The sequence below is a fragment of the Pelobates fuscus genome, chromosome 6 (genome assembly GCF_036172605.1).
Source record: "Pelobates fuscus isolate aPelFus1 chromosome 6, aPelFus1.pri, whole genome shotgun sequence".
In the NCBI taxonomy this organism is placed as follows: domain Eukaryota; kingdom Metazoa; phylum Chordata; class Amphibia; order Anura; family Pelobatidae; genus Pelobates; species Pelobates fuscus.
Window position 1 is genome coordinate 175514352 of NC_086322.1, and position 22940 is coordinate 175537291.

Genomic DNA, 22940 nt, shown 5'->3' on the forward strand with positions numbered 1-22940 from the left:
CAAGGAGCAGTGGGCTGGAGGTAAAATATTGGTTGATGTGCTGCTGGAGAGAAAGTGAAGACACAGTCATGCAGGAGGGTATGTGTAGACACAAGTAAGCACAAGGGAAAGGACAGGCCATATGAACTTGACTTAATCAAGGTCAGTAGACCATAGGGTGACAAACTCAACAGAAATGATGAGGTAGGTGTTGGAAGGGTTCACCAGATACAATTGGGGCAGAAGTAGAAATTCTGCATATAGGACTGGCAGCACTGTGACCAATTAATTGGAGGTAGATGGGCAAGTTTACCTGTAAGGTTATCCATGTCCTTTTCCTCAAGGGATGACAGTGTGTCATCATCTCCTTCCAACAGGCTTTCATTTTCAGAACCCTGTCCTGTTACAGCCTGTGTTTTGATGGACTGTTTTCCTTTAAGAAGAGAATCTTCATCTGAATCTACGGAGAAAACAAAGAAGACATTTAAAATAAGAACCCCCAATGAAAATTGCTATACGTCTTGGTGAGAGACAGTACGCTCAAGGCAAGCCCCGGCATGTACATGCTATACAGTAACTAACATTCCCATTAATAGCAAAAATGCATTTCTGAATTATGTGAAAACATATTCAAATACAGGTTTCATGTGGCAAATTACATAATGAACTTACAAAGGATGCTATTGTAAAACATCAACATCGCTATATACAGATATGTATATTTCAATCAGATTTTATGAAATAAAAATATAGTATTCCAATTGTTTTTTTTTTCCGTATATTTATCAATACTTTAGCTGACACACTAACTTCATTGATGGCTATCAGTTTATCATTTAGTTTAAGAAAAATATGGTGCAAATTAGACCTTAAGAGGTCAATAAAGCCTCAAAGCAAGCTTCTAAGTCAAAATAAAAGAAATGAAGAAAAATAAATAAATAAATCTTAAAAAAAACACTCCACACCAAATTGGTGTGAAATTGTTTTAGTTCTGATTGTTTTGCCATATTCAGTATAACATGTAACAGGAGAGTGGGGGTGGGGTGTGGATTCACAGCATGCGAGTTGTTTAATAGTTCACAGTATTACACTACAATGCTTAGTCAAACTGTTTCTGGGTTATCTGTAATTAACAAAATCAAATCTATAGGAATAAAAAGACACAGAAAGGAAAAAAAATAAAAAATAAATAAAATCACAACCATGTCACCTTTCTTTCTTATGAAAGCCTAGACAGCTTTATATTTTGGGGGGAGTTTGGGAAGGATTAAAGAATGCTTAACTGCTGTAGCATAAAATAAATAATATATACAATTCAGATGTTCAATGCAGCACCAAAAATAATGCCGTAGTTGTGCGCAATTTCACCCAAATCATACCCAGATCAGATGTATCGCTTTAAACTAAGGCTATCCTTGGTTGTTTTCTTTGTTAAAAATCCTTAAAAACCAAAGTCATCATTTCAGTTTGCAGAAATAGTAACTGAAGACCTTGATTTAATAATGTTGGATAAGCTTTCCAAACAGTTTAATATTTTTTGATACATTTTTTTTAATTATATATTTTTCCAACATATATAAAAAAAAAAAAATATATATATATATATATAAAATCATAACTTAAATATATTTAAAAGTAAATAATATTAAAATAGTTTTCATAATATTGAAACATTTTGAAAAGTGCATCCCAAAAGAGTAAATTATTTGGAAAGCTCATTCAACAATATTACATTGAAGTCTAAGTATTGTGCTTTCCAAAACCACTTGCACATTTAGTGCAAAGTGAAGAATAATATGCCATAACTACCAATAACAAATCAATAGCATTTGAAAGAAATCAAGATATTTTAACCACAATATTTTACTAATGTTCATCAAGAAACTAGCATTACATTTACAGTGTATATCCCCCCCCCCCCACACCCCACAATAAAATAGATTACATGACCATGAGCAGTAGAAGGAATAACTATTTCTACCACCATGTAATAAAGATGCACAGTGTAACGGAGAATGGGAAAAAGAATGATCAAAGTGGTATACACGTTGTAAAAGTGATATACATGAATATATGTTAATTTTTTAATATTTTACATTATATGCAGGAAAAGATTTACTTTCACTACAATGATGCCCATGATTCTATACATAAGGCCTGCAAATTACGGTACCTATATACAGAATGATTTCAAAGGTAATAAAAAAAAAAAAGAGCTCTACATAATTTGTTGGGTAACTCCCACACATCAAAATGTTGGCGTTCACAGAAGAGAAACTCTACGATCAAAAAGAGCCATGTATGTTCCTAATGGAATAATCAATATATGTCTTAATTATTGCACCTCTAAGAATAAAGGGCAAGGAACACACACACACACACACACACACACACACACACACACACACACATATATATATATACATATATATATATATATATATATATATATTGCAAGGGTATACATGTATGTAATGGCGTTTGTATACAAGATGTGCATGTTTATATACACAAGAGAAAATACACATACATATGCAAATTGAAAGAAAGTATAACAGGTGCGAGCGTGCATATTATGGGCACATATTTATATATGTGATTGCACAGGTACTCACATACATACATATGCACTGTGCATAATGGATGGGTGTGAGTCAGAGACTGGCCCACCGGGATACCGGAAAATTTTCAGGTGGGCCGGCACACTATTGGGCTGGTGCGTGGCCACCTAGTGCGCACCGGCCCGCGGGTCACACGGCGAAAATCACACAGTAACCGGCAGGGGGGATACACTCCCCTCCTGCCGGTCACAGAGTGTAGCGTGGCCGAGCATGCAGACCGCATAGAGGAGCTTCTGTTCCCCTACCCGGTCTGACAGGAAGTTCTTACAGAGAGCATATGACTGCTTCCTGCCAGACCGGGTAGGGGAACAGAAGCTCCTCTACCGTGGTCTGCCTGCTCGGCCACTCTACAACAAGGTACAGGGAGAGCTGCTATAATGGGACACATCGGGATTGGGTGAGGCTATAATGGGACACATCGGGATTGGGTGAGGCTATAATGGGACACTTGGGGGGGAGGGGTCTGTAATCAGACACAAGATGGCTTGGGGTGAGGGCTATAATGGAACACATGGGGGAGGGGGCTATCGGAACACATGGGGGAGGGGGCTATCGGGACACATGGAGGAGGGGGCTATCGGGACACATGGAGGAGGGGGCTATCGGGACACATGGAGGAGGGGGCTATCGGGACACATGGGGAGGGGGCTATCGGGACACATGGGGAGGGGGCTATCGGGACACATGGGGGAGGGGGCTATCGGGACACATGGGGGAGGGGGCTATCGGGACACATGGGGGAGGGGGCTATCGGGACACATGGGGGAGGGGGCTATCGGGACACATGGGGGAGGGGGCTATCGGGACACATGGGGGAGGGGGCTATCGGGACACATGGGGGAGGGGGCTATCGGGACACATGGGGGAGGGGGCTATCGGGACACATGGGGGAGGGGGCTATCGGGACACATGGGGGAGGGGGCTATCGGGACACATGGGGGAGGGGCTATCGGGACACATGGGGGAGGGGCTATCGGGACACATGGGGGAGGGGCTATCGGGACACATGGGGGAGGGGCTATCGGGACACATGGGGAGGGGCTATCGGGACACATGGGGAGGGGCTATCGGGACACATGGGGAGGGGCTATCGGGACACATGGGGAGGGGGCTATCGGGACACAGGGGGAGGGGGCTATCGGGACACATGGGGGAGGGGGCTATCGGGACACATGGGGGAGGGGCTATCGGGACACATGGGGGAGGGGGCTATCGGGACACATGGGGGAGGGGGCTATCGGGACACATGGGGGAGGGGGCTATCGGGACACATGGGGGAGGGGGCTATCGGGACACATGGGGAGGGGGCTATCGGGACACATGGGGAGGGGGCTATCGGGACACATGGGGAGGGGGCTATCGGGACACATGGGGAGGGGGCTATCGGGACACATGGGGAGGGGGCTATCGGGACACATGGGGAGGGGGCTATCGGGACACATGGGGAGGGGGCTATCGGGACACATGGGGAGGGGGCTATCGGGACACATGGGGAGGGGGCTATCGGGACACATGGGGAGGGGGCTATCGGGACACATGGGGGAGGGGCTATCGGGACACATGGGGGAGGGGCTATCGGGACACATGGGGGAGGGGCTATCGGGACACATGGGGGAGGGGCTATCGGGACACATGGGGGAGGGGCTATCGGGACACATGGGGGAGGGGCTATCGGGACACATGGGGAGGGGCTATCGGGACACATGGGGAGGGGCTATCGGGACACATGGGGAGGGGCTATCGGGACACATGGGGAGGGGCTATCGGGACACATGGGGAGGGGCTATCGGGACACATGGGGAGGGGCTATCGGGACACATGGGGAGGGGGCTAACGGGACACATGGGGAGGGGGCTAACGGGACACATGGGGAGGGGGCTAACGGGACACATGGGGAGGGGGCTATCGGGACACATGGGGAGGGGGCTATCGGGACACATGGGGGAGGGGGCTATCGGGACACATGGGGGAGGGGGCTATCGGGACACATGGGGGAGGGGGCTAAAGGGACCCATGGGGGAGGGGGCTAAAGGGACCCATGGGGGAGGGGGCTAAAGGGACCCATGGGGGAGGGGGCTAAAGGGACCCATGGGGAGGGGGCTAAAGGGACCCATGGGGGAGGGGGCTAAAGGGACCCATGGGGGAGGGGAGGGTGCTAAAGGGACCCATGGGGGTGGGGAGGGGGCTAAAGGGACCCATGGGGGTGGGGAGGGGGCTAAAGGGACCCATGGGGGTGGGGAGGGGGCTAAAGGGACCCATGGGGGTGGGGAGGGGGCTAAAGGGACCCATGGGGGTGGGGAGGGGGCTAAAGGGACCCATGGGGGTGGGGAGGGGGCTAAAGGGACCCATGGGGGTGGGGAGGGGGCTAAAGGGACCCATGGGGGTGGGGAGGGGGCTATAGGGACCCATGGGGTTGGGGAGGGGGCTATAGGGACCCATGGGGGTGGGGAGGGGGCTATAGGGACCCATGAAGTGGGGAGGGGGCTAGTGGGACACATGGGGGGCTGGGAGGGGCGGCTAGTGGGACACATGGAGGGCTGGGAAGGGGGGCTAATAGGATACATGGAGGGCTGGGTGCTAATGGGACATGTGGGGATGCTGCTGAGACACATGGGAGGGCTAATAAGACACACAGGGCTGGGAGGGGACTAATGGGATGCATGGAGGACTGGAAGGCGGTATAGGGACACATGTAGGACTGGGAGGGAGGGCTAATAGAACACATGGAGGGCTGGGGGGCTAATGGGGCACATGTGGGGGCTACTGAGACACAGGAGGGCTGAGGCACATACAAGGCTGGGAGGGAGTGAATGGGACAAATAGGAGGCTAATGAGATGCATGGAGGAGCTGGGGGGCTAATAAGATACATGGAGGGGCTGAGGTGTAATGAGACATGGAGGGGAGTAAAAAGACAGTTGTGGAGAAAAAAAGATACAGAGGGGTCTGGGGAGAAAGACAGAGGAGCTGAGAAAGATTAATAAAAGACACACAGAGGGACTGGGGAAGTGGAGAATGAGACACACATAGGAGCTGTGGAGAAAGACACACAGAGGTGCTGCGTCCTGGGAAAGAGACTAAGAGAAGGGCTGGGGAAGGGGAGAAAGAGACAAAGGGGCTGGGGCTAAAAGACACATGAAAGGGTCTTGGGGGGGGGGGGGGAAAGACACAAAGTGCATCCTTCACTTGTGTCTCCTGCTCTTTCTGTAATTTAGAGTTGACCGGTGAGAGAAAGACTTTGTATTAAAGGGACACTAGTGTCACCAGAACTACTACAGTTTAATGTAGTGGTTCTGGTGTCTATAGCCTGTCCCTGTAGGCCGAGCACTGTAAATGCTACCTTTTCAGAGAAAAGGCAGTGTTTACATTGCTGTCTGGGAGCATTTCTAGTGACAGTCACTCAGACAGCCACTAGAGCTGCTTCCACTCTGCTGAATGCTCCCCATAGAGATGCATTGATGCAATGCATCTCTATGAGGAGATGCCGATTGGTGTGGTGAAGCAAAGCTTTTTGCCACACATGTGCAATAGCCTCCCAATGCTTTCCTATGGGAATTGAATTGGCGTTGACGGAGATCATCCAGTTGTCCGCCAAAGTGAAGATCACTCTTGTTACTTCAAAATAAGATAACATCTTTTTTTTGTCACTGCTGTGCAATAACATACATTCACAATTTCAGTCCAATTACGAAACTTTCCTTAAATTGTCAAGGTAGTTGGACTGAAACATTGATTATATGCAAATGCATGTCTTCTTCAATGGCTCCAAAACTGAATGCATCATCTTCAGTAACCAGGAGGTGAATAGTATCTTTCCCTCATGGCCGGACTCGTTTTCTCCATCTCCGAGTCCTGCCACCAAGGTCAGAGATCTGGGAGTCATTTTCGACTCTAGGTTGACACTGAAGCCCCAGATCAATCAGGTGGTAAGCTCTTGCCACTACCACCTGAAGCTTCTGAGGTCTATTTTTAGATTTATTGCCCCCTCCGATCAAATCTCGGTGGTCAACGCCATCATCGGTAGCCGATTGGACTACTGCAATGTCCTGTACCTTGGACTGCCTCAGAACATCATACACAAGCTACAGTTGATACAGAACGCAGCTGCAAGGCTACTTACGGGTGTGGCCCGCAATGACCATATCACTCCATCTTTAAAAGCCCTGCACTGGCTGCCCGTTCGTGAACGGGTTCTGTTTAAAAATGGTTGTTTGGTATATAAGGCAATCCACGGTATGGGACCAGACTATCTGAAGGATAAATTCACACGCTATGCTCCCAGTCGATCCTTGAGATCGGCTGATTTAGCCTTATTGAAGATTCCAAATTTTAAAAAGAAAAAGTGCGGAAGGAGGACGAGTGATGTTCAGGGAGCGCAATTTTGGAACTCCCTGCCTCTGACATTAAGACTTGAGAATGATCTATTGAAGTTCCGCCGGAGCTTAAAAACAGTTTTATTTGCTCAGGCATACGGGATGACATGAAATTTTTAACCTGGTTCAAATGCATGTGATTATAATGCTGTTGTGTGCTGGATATTGTTTTGCTTGTTTTTGATTGCTGGTATGCGCATCGAGACCCTATGGGTAATAAGACTGCGTTTCTTAAGAATTTTTAATAAATAATAAATAAATAAATTACATTTATTTATTTTGAAGCCCTATGAGTGCTTTCTTTCACGTTTGAGTGATAGTTTTCAGGTTATTTTTTTTCCCCGCTTTCATATCTGCACACTATGCTGGCGCAATGCATTATGGCGCTGGTATAGAATTTTTATCCAGGGCTGCTTTTCATTCCCAGTCTGGCCCTGCTGTGAGTACATGTGTTTTAATGCACATTTCACAACATGTAGTCACACACATTACACATACACTCAATTTAATTATGTGCATAATGCACATGAATGTAATCTTTAGAACAGTATGTACCACATACTCACATTTAGAGAAGCTGCAGAATAGTTGAAGGAGGAAATGATCAAATATGGCAGAATATCATGGTTTACCAAGGTAAGGACAAGCAGCTGCCCAACATTATGAGAAAAACATATCCTGCCACCTTAAATTTGATGTGAGTAGAGTCAACAGTGAAACCAAGGGGAAGCTGACCGATGATGATTAGTGCGTTGGGAAGAAAGAAGCAAAGTGGACCAACATCCAAGTAGGACCGACTTCCAAGGAGGAAGTAAAGATTTTCTTGAGCTATGCACAATTGCAAAATACAACATTTAAAAGTACTGAATTGTGTGTGCAATAGATGAAATTGTGGCAAGTCAGAAGAGAATGGTGAATGCAGAAAATAAATAGGAGTTAATTTTGACTGGCCAGTTCATTCAGCTAATGTATTTTGCAAGTGGACCTCACATTCAAGCATGCAATATTTCTGATATTCATCAACAAAGCTGTTGAATTTGTTTTATATTCATATTGCTTTCCAGATAATGGCGTATAGAGAATAAATTGTTTTAATGACTAACTGCACCAAATCCACACTAAAGTGAGAATGGTCAGGAATTTAACATTAATTTCAAATTTAAGACCAAAGTAGCCGAACTGGAAGCATAGCATAGCTGAATAGAATTTCTATTAGCCTCTCTTCTACGTATTTCATGAAATCACCATCAATGAGTTTGAGAGGCACAAGGAAGGGGGCTGAAATTCCACACACACATAACTGAGCTTATATCTAAAATTAGAAAATGTAACTAATTGATTACCAATTATAACATTTTATTTTTTTCCCCCTAGGATCCATAAACTGGAAAAATATGTTTTCAACATACAAGAAAGATTTCTCCTCCCTCAATCAATCATGTATTATAAGCATATATGAATATATTTTATATTGAATAAAGGTGAACGTATCAAGCCAATTCAATAGCAAGTTTTGTAACAATTGGTCATGGATTAAACAGAGCCACAATATAAACACACATCATTTCTTAACCTTTATATTAAGAGTAGAGTTGATCTTAGAAATGTAGAGTACAGACTATGAATAATAAAGGGGGAAAAAGGGCCCTGTTTCTCTTATTTAAGCACTGTAAAAACAGAGCTCTAATAATTTATCTCCCAAAAGCATTTGCAAGCATAGCGGAGGCACAGCTTCCCTGAGGATACAGACAGAAGGCCAACTTCACAATCCTATCTTGTAAGATCGTGCTGATATTTTAATGAATAATTTATTAACCACTACAATTGCAAGAAGAAAATAATAGCCATCCAATATCCAAGGTTTTGAAATTCATTCTGACTTGTATTATTGTCTTATAAAAATGCCACAAAATCCTATGGGAAACACATGACACAAAGTCATGTAGAGACCAATCACACTGGTAGTAAACACAGCTGCTGTGTTCTTTACATGCCCAAACATCAGCATTCCATCCAGTGATTTACTGAACTACTGGAAATTGTCAAAATCGCTTATTAAAGTTTTATACAAACAGAACACAAAGAGGAGTTAATGTATACTGGTGGAGATTTACAGATTAAGGATTATTAACCATTTTTATAGAACCCATGTTCTTATGTCACTTACAAACTCCGCTCTAGAAAACCCATGTCATCTTGGATTTTCCGGCTTATTTAGCTACTGCAGCATTTCATTGAGCATTATATTAAATCCTGAAAAAATACCCTTAAAAAAAAAAATGTTATAAATATTAATATTTTTACATAGCGCCAACAAATTCTGCAGCGCTGTACAATGGGACAGTCAGACTGCAAGGTGTTTATGCAATATATTGGTGGAGATTTCAAAGGTCTCCAGTGGGAACTAATTGGAACTCAATGTCATGACTATGTTTGCGGAAGGAACAGGCAAAATCATAAAATAAAGAACCAGAACCACTAGAGCCCACTGTGGTGGACATGGTGCCAGCAGTGCCCTGGCGCCTTATCAGTGTAATTAGTCAAAACGTTGTAGAACAGTTTGACAAATTACCTGTCACCTCTGGATGCCCGAACCACATCCGGCTTTGCCTGCGGGAGAAGTCCGATATCTCACTACAGTGTGCTGTAAAGGTTATGGTCCTTGTAGTGTTCTTTCAAAATTGCAAAAAGGGATAAAATGTGATCAACCGTCAATTATTTCAATGCAACTGGAATCAAAAGTGCTCTGTATATAAGGACTTATGCTTGACAAGGACTTATAGTGAGGACCAAAACACACAAAACCATTTAAAAAGTCCTCTCTCCTCCACTAAAACAACAAAATACTAAGTTTGTAAGTAAAATAGTAAATCTTTCACTCTGTGGACACCAAAAAATGACTGCACTCACGATTGTGAAAACGATTATTTCCACACTTGGTCTATAACCAGTGTAACGGTGATGACACTGGTTATGTACTAAATTAAAAAAACCTTGTTTGCACAAGATCCGTGAGTGCACTCATTATTTGGAATCATATGTTGGGATTTTTTTTTTTTTTTTTTTTTTTTTTTTTAACTTACCATGATAAACATGGAGTGAATGCAAAATGCTAATGGTGATTTCAAGTTTTTACACATCATGGGGTTTCTAGCTGCAATTACTCTATTAACTTGTTTTCAAAGTGACCCTTATTAACCAGTAATTGGTTGTCACATGATACCATCTTTCACATTGAGCATTTGTTTCTGTGTCATCATTTGACTCCTGAATTATGAAATCTGTTAACTGGTACTGATAATACAACACTTATGAGAGTATTTATACCACTGAGAGGGAAACAAAGCAAACATTTAAATAGAAGGCTAAAGGGAAAGTCCACCCTTTCAGCAAAAACCTGTGCCTTCACATAAAATAAATAAATAAAAAATACATATTAAAAATACCCCACAGCTTTACAGCAGCCTTTAACGTGGTGAGAAATAAAACACCTATCTTGTTTGTTAAGGTAGCATATGGGCAAACATTCTGCAATTGTTCAACCTGAGATGAGAAAAAACATGTCATGGAAAGTATGCAGCTTATTGATATTTGCAATGGTTTTCCTGTAATTAACCCCCTCTAGAGGATTTTAAGTTAGCAGCAGTGAAATTACCAACAGTGCTCTAATATACACCACATGGGCTGGGGCCTTTCACAAATCTCAGTGGCTTAATAGCATTCTGCTACAGGAGTTTCTTTTCTTTGCCTGAGTAATTAGAGCACAGCTACGCTGAGCACAAATTAAAGTAATGATTGCGTTTAGAACTGGTCATAAAATATCTGCTGTTTTAAGAACCAAGTCTAGACTTTATAGGTTTAATCAGCATTTTGAGAAGATGTCGACATTTCCTCTGAGATGAAAAGTGTCACTTTCTCACAGTGAAATCTGCCAATTTATTCAAAGGCCCCAGATTTGTACAAAATGGCTTCCTGCTGATACTTGTATGAGTCTTACAAGTCTATGGTCAAAACAGGCATTGATAGAATACATACAACAAAATAAGCTGACAAATCACTTGATTTAGCCAACATGCCGAGCAGTATAATGTGTGCCAAGACTTTTCTTTTTGTCTGTCAAGTGGTATAATGATGTAATAATGGATAATTTTAACATAAACTGTTATTTTTTTTTAACTGTATAACACTGATAGGAATATATGTGTGCAAAGTTAAGTAGCTAAGCCCTAAAGTAAAGTTTTCAAACCCTTTCAGTTTTTCTGGTCTATTACTTATTGGCAATGCACAAATAATATACCGTATTTACTCGAATCTGAAGTGTCATCTAATCTAATGCACACCTCAATTTTTGAAACCTCAAAGCTAAAAATGTTTTTGCTGGTGAATATAATGCACATTTATACAAGAAGATGCTACCACATTGTGCTACAATGGAAATGTTTATTGCCATATACCATGGTAACATTGATGGTATTTCAATTTCAGTGTTGCATGTTAGTCTATTCTTTCTTAAGCCCTCTTTCAGGAATTTTTTTTTTGCCTGTGTGGAAAATTGTATTTTTGCCCTGCATGTAATGTGCCATCAAATCTAATGCGCATTATAATTTTCAAAACTTTCTTTTCCAAAAAAGTGCACATTAGATTTGAGTGTGTGTATATATACACAAACACAAAAAAAAAATGATATTTGAATTTTTTTTTTTGCACACTACATAGCTAAATACTGCCAGAACAAAATCAAGTATAAGATCTGAATCAACACCATACTGATGAGACAAAAAAAAAAAAAGTTTTGTTCTATTAAAACTGGCTGCGGCTTTAACACCTTGAGTGCCTGGAGAATTTCTTGTGTTGCCTTATCATCGTGGGATTGCTGGTCCTGCTCCAGAGCACCCGGTGGTTTCTGGGATTGAGTGTGGTTCCTATTATCACTTTTGCACTATAGGCAAAAGTGGCCTGTAAACATGCAGGAATAAGTCTGAAATATGATGCCTGCCTGTGCCTTTGCATAACATGCAGGGAATTGTGGATATTTTTTTAATTGCTGTGGCCAAAATAGACTTTAAATGACTTGGATGTGAATATGACACGTAACAGTCATTCAAAAATAAACCACTTCTTTGTTTCGTGGGTTCTAAATGTTATTCCACAGAAACCTAGGTAAAGAAAAATTCACTAAGCCTGTACCTACTTTATTAGATCCCCCTACTCCCTTTCCTCACAGGAATATTTCATTCTGACATGCTACAGAAATGATTTATTGCAGGGAAAAATTGATATAGGACTACTTGGATTTTATTTTAAATGTTTTGTAATATATGCATGTTCACAAAAAAAAAAAAAATTAAAAAAATATTACATAAAAAACAAATACAATGCAAAATTCTCATCTGGTTTCGCCTGTATAATAAGCACTATGCTTGCCAACTAAGGGTATAAGAACGCTCTTACTTTTCATAGCCAGCGCTAAAATGTTATCATTCATCGTTTGAATACTGAGCTCAGAACAAGGTGGCTAAGATTAACCAGTCACAGAGTATCAGGAAGTGTAACATTAGCTATACACTTCCTGCTTCTCTGTGATTAGCATTAGAGTGAAACTTAATGATCTTATTGTGGGTTTTTTGGGGGCTTGTTTGGCAATAAGGGAGTTATGTTTGCTGGAAAAAGGTAATGTTTAGCACAAGATTTAGGGTTAGAAAGCAGGTGTAGGTTTAAAGGGTTGTTTAGGGTTATGAGAAGATAGGGTTAGGCCTAAAGGATATGAAAACTCACTGATGTATTCTAACAAAGGTAGCTCTAAAATGCTAAATCCTCCTCTAAAGATTAAATGAGGAAAAAGTATAGGAAGGTACATAAAAGTGAGAGAGACAATGTTAGAGTATGAAATGTAACAATAGACATGAAAAATTAGTCAATAAAGGGCTTATTTGTAAAACAGACTACAGAGAAAGGGGTGCAAAATAGAGGAAAGCATAAAGAGGAAAAAGAAAATGGGGACACCTCTTAAAGGTAAGGGTAAATAAGTGGAGTAGACAAGGGGGAAAAAAAAGCATAAAAAGTAAACATCTATAGCAGGATAGGGATTAAAGAACAGAACAAACAGAAGAGAAACAAACCTAAAACGCAGCATTACATATGCAGTCTTTACAATTGGATTAATGATTGAATGGGAAATTATTACGTGTCATTGTTAATAAAGATGGGGAACTGTACAATTCTTCTAAATGGGACCCCAAAAATCTAGCCTGGACACAGCAAATGACGTAGACAAGCAAGTGTCATTAATCCTAGTCTTGTCTTTCTATTTCTGACCCAAATCTATTACTTTGCCTTTTTGTAATTAAATATCATCTCTCAGTGTCATTCTTTAAATGTGAGTGATTAATCATTGTGCACACGAGGTCAAAGTAATCGGCGTACATTATTCCAGACCATTACAGTGCTGGATTGGATATTACCACGCAGAGCACAGTTACTCAACCTATGGTAAGCGTGCTCCCGTGGGTGCTACTGACTGCATCACGTGGTATGGAGGGGCCTGTTTAGTAATAGAGAATGGCATATTAAAGGAATTTGTTTTCGATTACGAAAATAAAGATTGATATTTAGGGCTATTTGGTTGCAAAATCTGTGAATAGATGTACTTTTTGGGAAAAAGGTTGCAAAGTCCCATCTCCCCAGTTACAATTGAAAGAGTCCTACTTATTTCAAAGACTTTGGAAAATACAGACCTGGTCATGTGTGAACACTTAGAGACATTTAGTTACAGATATAAAGGGAAATACATATTGCTATTCTATCTTCAGTGTAAATAGATTTTAGCTGAAATTTACAAAAGGGGGAATGTGGAGATATATCATTGGAAGATGAAACTATACAGCAAAGCCTGAAAAACTCTGAAGATTAATTATACAATATGGTATACAGAAAAGTGGAAGGGAGAGGAGAAAAAATAGAGAAAAAAAGGTGACAAAAGAGGAGTGAAAAATAATTATATCCATGGATAAATATTACTCTGCTTAACGCGTGTGTAACAAGATTGACATTTCCTGGAGAAAATCTATGCATGGGTCAGTCAGAAAGACAATTCTGTGGAATTGAAAAGCTGTCCCTAAGCCAGCTACACCACCGAGCATACTGGTTGTAAACTGTGCCTTTCACCAAGTGTATCAATCCCTCTGTTGCGCATATCTGAGCATCTATCTGACGTACATATTACACGAAGGTTGGTGGGGACTAGCATTTTTTTCTCCCATAATAAGTAAGTGCTTCATTGGGAAGGGAAATGAACAAAGGGTGAAGTGGAGTAGCATAGTCTTGAAAGTATAGCTTACTGTATATTTGTTAGAGTCGACTGCCAAAAAAGAAGGTACAAAATGTGATTAATTGATCTTTAGCACATTCCTTCAGTATTCAAGTAGCACTGCTTCAGAGTATGGAAAAGCTACTGGGCCTTGGCCTCTGTCTGGCAATATATGATGTAGCAGGTATTGGCTAATGTTGGGTAAATCTGTGAGGCTCACATCTTCCACAATAACAGAGTTAAAAGCGGCTATCTCAAGACATATTTAGCAAGTGTTTCACTCTGTGGAGTAGGTGATACACATGCAGTTATCACTCAAATTGGCAGCCTAAGCAGTGAGCACCATAACTACTACAGTATAATGTAGAGATTATGGTGCAATTTGTATGCTGGAACTGCTTCTCCAGTCAATGGCAAGCAGTTTTCTAGCAAATTGACAAAACTATACCTCTACTAGCATCTAAAAGTGAGCTTCCTCATGAGCCTTAAACACCCCAGTGCTCTTAGCCTATCCATAGTTCGATCAGTCATCCAAAGTTGGACAGCTAATGACTTTAAGGGTGGGGGGGCATTGCAATCAGAATCTGTATACAATGAACTATTGGCTCTACACTATAAGGAAACAGACATATGTATACATTTATTGCACAACATTGTAATCTACTGTCTCAGCACTATCACAGCCAGACACCGTACCCTACTTTCCCCAACTTGTCAATTTTTACCTAACATTTACAATGCCCATGGCAATCCTCCACATCTGATTAAAAACAAAAACCCTACGAAGCTTAAACTGGACCCATCAAGAATAAATTATGAGATATTCACTATTGAAAAGCAAATTATTTCAGACACAAGTACAGAGAAAATAAACCCGGTACAATTTTGGCTCTAGAGTGCTTTGATTTTAAAGCAAAGGTTTAAAGGATACCACAAAATCTCAGTTTCCATTTGAAATGGAAGGATGAATAAGGAGGCTAGGAATTCCACTACAATTATGCGCAGATAAAACACAATCCATTTAACTATGCATGTAAAGTAGTTTGTTTCAATTAAAAATACAAATCACATAGAACACACATTTTCAGACAATGACTTCTATAAATAACTCCAGGGAAGGTTTCCCACTTTGAAAAATGACTATCAGCCCTCTCTGAAACAGGCTAATATAAACTTGGGAAGGGCAATTAAATTGTCAGAATTAACAAATTTGTTTTTAACTAGAAGATAGCCAGAAGTATAGACTTGGGGCTGGTATTGATCGGCAGCACAGAGAACATTCGTCTTAAGATCTTTACACTGCCACCTTCACATTAGAGGCTGCTTTAGACTCCATCAATCCTTACAAAATGTGACTATGAGTGCAAAGTCTGCACAAGGCCTTTAACCTGTTCATTTCAGAGGTGAGGGCATGTAACAACTTGATGACAGGCAAAGAGTTAAAAGCAGCACCACCACAGACCACTGGTCCACATGTTAAAAAGAAGCTAGAATGTATTTTTTTTTAATTGTTCTAGCATGTTCAAATATATCAAATGACAATATATTTCTATGGATATCAGTTTTAGGATTTTTGATGATACAGCTGTAGGAGTAAGCATACATAAAACAGAGACCTACAAAATGTGTTAATGCACTTATTTTTTTAAATGTTTTTTTTTTTAAAAAAACACCAGGCACCATAACCACTACAGCTCAACGTAGAGGTTTTGGTGCTAAAATGATATGAGTTCAATCCCTCTAGGATCTGTCAAACAGTAGCAGTTTAACAAAAGCAGAAGATTCTCGATACCCAAAGTCCAGTCCCACAGGTGGATGTCATAATAAAGGTGTTTTACATTTTTGAACAGAGTACGTAAATTATTGATAGGGAAGGAAGCGGTTGTAATGATTTATGTTGGCATCTGTATTAACTTTTTGTAGTGTACTTCCTGAAGAGGCACTATTTCACGACAAAACATGTAGGTGTTTTTCCTACAGCGATAATACTGCAATTGCATATATATCTTGCACTTTAACCCCTTAAGGACACATGACATGTGTGACATGTCATGATTCCCTTTTATTCCAGAAGTTTGGTCCTTAATGGATTAAGGGACACAGTACTAAAAAATAAAATAAAAAAAAGAAGTTGATTCATTTTAAATTCAGTCCCTTTAATTATTTTAAATTAAACAGTTTAAAACCACTTCCATGATTGCCTGTAATTCAGCTCTGAGAAAGACTCTTCACTGCTGCCTAATCTAACCTTGCTGTAGTCATTAAACTTTATTTCTGTGCAATCAAGTGCTTCTCATAGAGAAACAATTCGAGCATTAATCGCTGTGACCTACCAATTCACTGCTTCAAGTATTAAATCCAAAAGCAACGGTATGAGAGAGCACTCTTATTTTTCTTAAGATTGCAATGATTCTGGCTCTCGGATAAGTATCAAAGAATAATAAAAAAAATAATAAAAAAATAAAAAAGATGTTCAGCACTCCTTAATAAAAAACAAACAAACAAAAAAAAACATATCCCTTTACAGCCAAAACAGAAAATTGGGTTGCTAAAATTCTACAGTTGAAACATTGCTGTTTTGCCAATAAAGAGATTTTTTTCTTAATAAGGATTCCTGGACATCTTTATTTTCATTCATTCTTTGCTACAAAAAAGCAGTAGATGAACATCCACTTGACCTCCGAATCCAGAAGTTTAAGGCGGATTTACTTATTTATTTTTTTAAAGTGAATTAACTTTATTTTTTTTTTTTTTTTTACTATTTGCAAGCCTGATATATTAGTCTTATAACCCCACATGCTCTCTGTGTGCATATTCCATCGGCTGTGTAGTCTGTCTGTCCGAGGACATGGAGGTTTTGCTGGAGAAAAAGGGGCTTTTGATTCTACAATAGAAAGAGCGAATACTGCAGATTAAGTGGAGATTGCAGTACTGTATGTTTGGAGTTTACAATCTAGGCACTTTAGTTGAAAAGACATTCCCTCAAAAGACCCAACAAGAGATTTGAAGTCTTTATTTTTGATTGGGCACATTTAAATAAATAAAATGATTATTTGATGGAAATTGCACTAGGTTTTTGCTTTGTGCTCATTATATTCTAGATTTTTAGAGTGGTGACAGGTTGGCAGCTGAACAAAGACTGTTAAAATAGGTGAACTAAGTTAGTATACTATAAAGGGACACTTGATCATTAATTGTACTATGTGATCAGTGCAGGTTAGCCGGGCTCGGCAATAGCTCACGTAAGGAATATATGTTAAACACTTCAGATCCTTTTTTCTCCTAAGAAAGTCCTGTTTCTAATTGCATTGGAGGGAAGGAGCCTGACACTCAAAGTGGAATCAAGCAACCTGTTTTTTTTTCCCAGTGCTATCTACATATCATAGAGCACATAGTCTCAATTTAAAAGATGAATCGCTTTTAAAAGTGTGAGTGTATTTTTCTGTCTTATTAAAATATATATATATGTATATCTTGGAGATATTCTACTATGTCCACTTTGGTATTTTTTTGTGGAGTTTTGGTTTGGTTTTGTGTTTTTGTTTTACTCTTCAAAAACATGCCTCCTTTACAGTTTATTCATTTTGGTGCATTTTCACACTATTTTGAAAGTCGTGTGAATTCTAGATTGATAGCCAATTTAAGCAGTGCCCTTTTTACCTCTTAGAGCTATAAACATTATTTTGCTGTTTAATATGTATATACAACCCCAGTACAGTTAAAAAGCTCTGCAGAATATGCTCACGCAATAAATGCTGCTAAAGGTGATTCTACAAGCTATGGAGTCATAAGGTGTATTTTGTTTTTCCAAGCATGGTGTCTCCATTTTTGCTTTATTTTTGTTAAATAAATCATGAGACAATGTAATATGCCATAGGTTTATCTGCTAAGGAACATATGATTGATTATGTAAAAAACGTTATTTCCACATGACTGTATATAGTATATGTACAGCCATGGGAATACGTATACACATGCACTCTTACACACATAAGTATCTTTATGTTGTAAGGATGTACCATCTCAGTCTGTGTTCATTCAATTTAGATAAGCCATCAATTGTCAACTTGAAGCACATATTGCTAGCAACAGCAAATAAAAATCCACTTAAACAGTATTGATTCTGCATTGCACAATGATACATCACAGTCAATCACAGCATTACTTCTCTCTCTAGTATCGAAAGTCATCTAGTACAGGTCCCCTGTGTGTGAGATGATTGTCCCTACATCAAATTTCTGTCTGGCGAGCTGGCTGTGAAAAATGGTAGCTGCAATCCATAGCACCATGAATGCAAAATAGTGTAAAAACATACCCCACTAAACCATGGTCTAACCCCAATTTGTCTTCCCCATCTATTATTTGAGCCAGGATAACCAAAAATCCTAAACATCCACAACACCTCGTTTTCAATACTTTAAAAAGAGTGCATCTTGAGATATCAAACTAATACATAGAGTACAGCGACATACAGACTAGATTTCATGTTGGGTGCCAGTCGAGAACACTCTTCCTGGCCTTGAGAAATGTGTTGGTCAATTTAGTATTATATTTCTGGTTACTGTGGAAAAACCTTGTAAGAAGTTCTGAGACTATTTTTGGATATGAAAATAATTCACCCATCAGCAGTATTAAAAATAAATAAATAAAAGCACACTGGAGAACACTTCCCACTGGCAAAAATAATGCTCTCTTCTACCATTATTAACAGATGTCAGTTAATCATTTTCAGTTTTTTTTTTTTTTTTTCATTCTTCACACTTTTCTATCTCCGTTACACTGATACAGTTTAAGTTGTGTCTCATTTATAAGACTATTCTAAAACATACAATATTTCACAGTTTCCATGCACAAACTGCAATCTGCCTTTTCTGTTCATGGATTTGCCATTTTGTGGTAAACAGCAAAGGTTATGCTGGTCTAAGCTTATTTTTATTTTTAGAGTATCTGTGTGTCCTCATCCTAGTGTTCATGATCTGCTGAACTGAAGTTGAATTAGGTTCTTTACCATTGCATGTACTTTTCAGAGGACCTTAGAGGACCACATCAGCTCAATGAAGTGGACTAGGTGACAGATCCATCTAGGGTTAACCCTGCAGCTGTAAACATAGCAGTTTCAAAGAAACTGCTATGTTTACACTTGGGTTAATCCAGCCTCTAGTGGCTGTCTCATTGACAGCCACAATAGGCGCTTCTCACCGTGATTTTCACAGTGAGAAGACGCTAGCGTCCATAGGAAAGCATTGAGAAACGCTTTCCTATGGACTGATTGAATGCGCCCGTGGCTCTTGCCGCGCATGCGTTGGAAGCTAAGCCTTTAACCCCTTTCTCCCCCTAGAGCCCGGCGGGAGGGGTCCATGAGGATGGGGGGACCTATTAACACTATAGTGACTCGTTTTCCTGGCACTATAGTTGTCCTTTAATGGTGTACATGGCTGATTGCTATACCCGTCTGTTCTTGATTATTAATGTACCACACCACTGATTTTAACAAACCTAATGTTTCCCAAAATAGAATATAAATTGCTCACAAGGAATTGGTGTAGTGCAATGGCACCTAATGCACCTCAGAGGAATACATTTGAATGCATTTCAATTCATTAACTGCATACCTAGTGTCTTAAATGGACATTCCACTGCACACATAAAAAAAAAATGGAAAAATAAATAAAACCACTGTTTAGTCCAATATATAGTATATAACTCAAATGAAAATATGCATTTAATTACTTTTTTTTAGGGTTATCTGGTCTCATGTATAATGTTTTCTTTTGTATCAGGTGGATGGCCAGGTGCATGTGAGTTGATTACCTGGGAAAGAGATGTCCGCAGGATGCACCCCACATGTAGGGTCTATGTAAATAAAGAGCCATCATTTCTAAAGGACTCCAGGTCCATAGGTGACAAAGCCTATTTTATCCTATGGATTTTTATTTAAAATCTAATAATCATGATCAGAAAGCCCAAAAAAAGTAATACAGTGTCACTACTTAAAATTATATACATCTTTTCTACTTTACAGCAAGTCTGCCGAGTCTATTCTTCTGTACATCATCACACTATTGGTTTGGCACCCTGCCCCGGCCCACAAAGCATGGGAAATTTAGAAACAAGAATCCAAAAGTGTGATTTTATACATGAAAAAGTTTTTTTTTTTTTTTTTTTAAATGTGAAACTGTAGATGGGTGAAACAAATAAATAAAAATGACCCCTTAAAATTTAGCAGCAGTTTAAGATACTAAGATGTCTCCCCCAGTATTGCTTTTTGCTCTTTGTGGAAATACGTTTATATTAAGTTCACAGTATATATATATATATATATATATATATATATATATATATATATATATATATATATATATATATATATAATATCTTTATATACACACACATAACCCAGGTGGATATAAATTTGTATGCAACTCAATGTGATTTAAAACAGACATTTTATATTTTATTTTCAGGGATGCTCTGCTACACTGAAAACTATCTGAGTCAAATAATGAAAAACTACACAGAAGCTGTGCAGCAATATTTTATTTTACAAACAGATAGTGCATCACACTCTCTGATATAGATTCTCAGCAGGAAGATTTAATACCAATGGAGGTACGTGTGCAGGTATATAACTTTCTACAGTATACCTATATATCACAGAATATGCGATGACAATAAGGAAGATATAGAATTCATCCTCTAAGGGAGAGAGGGTCTTGTCAAAATTGAGTGACTTAGTGTACACCATGCAACTAAATTTCACAGTTGGAGTTGCACCATGACATTCAATTTACTCTGTACAAATTCACTAAAAAAAAAAAAAAAAAAAAAGACATTCAAATACTGTCCACAAAGCAGTGGGTAATGGTGTTATGGTAAAAGAGCGGTTTAGTTAACTTATTTGTAAATAAATACTTAAAGGAAAAAGCCAAGTTAGTTTGCTCATGTGCCAGGGCATTGTAAAATTCCTATTTTATTTTATATATGGTCACTTGTTTTGTTTCGGTTACAATATAACATCAAAGACACTTTATTGAAAAAAATAAGGAAATGGTAAACAGTACTGCAAGTAACCATTCCCCTTTTTTAAATAAAGCTATTTGTTCAATTTCACGTGTGATGATGGCATTGCATACTATGAAAAAGTAATGAGCATGCACTTCTGTAATGCTACATATGCACAAGCTTGTTTATCTTTTGACAATCATACAGATCACAGTCAATTCCTGATTTTAATGAAAATCAGATTAGACAAATTAGATTCTTGTGACCACCCACTCATTCCCTTCTATCCTAAAAAAAATGAAATTGAGAAGCAATTATTGTTTTAAAACAGTTGGACATTTGATAGAATACACACACACAGTCTATACGGTTGTATACTTGCCGGGTGCTCAGCCTGGGACTTTGGTTATCCAGATGATAGTAGAAATGGCATCACTAACAATCTTCAATAAAACTCTTCTTTATTTGCAAGGTTAAAACATGAGATCAACGTTTCAGTCCCTATACAGGACTTTCTTTTTATCCTGATGAAAGTCTTGTATAGGTACTGAAACATTGATCTCATGTTTTAACCTTGCAAATAAAGAGTTTTATTGAAGATCGTGAGTGGGAACGGGAGAGTGGACCACTAAACTGTTAAAAAATAAAAATAAAAAATTAAACAAAAAACAAAAGCAAACAACCTTTAATCACTTACCTGATTCCAACACCAATGTCCCTCTGTGCTGGGTCAGCAGTTTTCTGTCTGCCCCTTTTAGAACATGTCCTCTACACCTTTAAACCACCACTAGCATATACAGTTCACACATGGCAGGAAGGATACATTGAGTGTGTCCTTTCAAGTACTGTTCTATGCAATAAAACAGAGGTTAGTGTAGGTAAGTCTGTGTGTCAGGGGATGTGATCTTAACAGGGTGAGCCTTCCTAATTATGGGAGGAATATTAATTCAGACCTCAGAGTTTGCCAGATGTTTAATAAAGCATCTGAAGTCTCACTACTCGATTATCTGCCTCTTAGGAGTTAAATTACTTTTGTTTCTATCTGTGCAGTTCTAGTCACTACTCCCCTGGCTGAGACTGACACAGCCTGCATGAAAAAAAAAAAGTTTAATTTTCAATCAGATGTTAACTTGCATTATAAGTTTCTATGTAAATTTAACTTTAATCACACACAGGAGGCTCTTGCAAGCTCTTAACAGTGCAGGAGATTCTAATGTCTAAATTAAACAGACTAAAAAAGTGTAAACATTACATGACTCTTTACAGGAAGTGTTTAGGAAAGCCGTGCAAGACGCATGCAGGGAGGTGTGACTAGAGCTGCATAAACAAAGTGATTTAACTCTGAAAGGGCAGAGAAATTAACATTGAGCCTGCAAGGGCATGATATACACACCAAAACTGCTTTATTACACTAAGGTTTGTTTGGCGACTATAGTGTCCTCCATACCACAGCATTTCAAAATTGATTAAAGAGACTAAATTCAAAAAAATATTGTCAATTGTCATGTTTGAAATTCAAGAAAACAAAGCATTAATATTATTAAAACTTCTAGCTCAAAGGATACTGGCAAATTTAAATATACAAGGAATCATGATCAAGAGTACATAACAGATTATCAGTCTGTTGGCTGCTGATATATTGTTAACATTGTCTACAATTT

The 22940-nt window shown here is 39.4% G+C and overlaps 2 protein-coding genes across 3 annotated transcripts in view; one reads left to right on the top strand and one right to left on the bottom strand.

Moving 5' to 3' along the window:
- LRBA (LPS responsive beige-like anchor protein) overlaps positions 1 to 22940 on the bottom strand; it is a 619335-nt gene that overhangs the window by 255975 nt on the left and 340420 nt on the right. For both annotated transcript variants that reach the window (XM_063458500.1, XM_063458501.1), the window contains exon 38: positions 293 to 439. In XM_063458500.1, the coding sequence (XP_063314570.1) occupies positions 293 to 439 (147 nt within the window). The remainder of the gene's footprint in view (positions 1 to 292; positions 440 to 22940) is intronic.
- The window catches only part of MAB21L2 (mab-21 like 2), a 106109-nt gene that overhangs the window by 8499 nt on the left and 74670 nt on the right, over positions 1 to 22940 (top strand). The gene's annotated exons all lie outside the window — the stretch shown is intronic.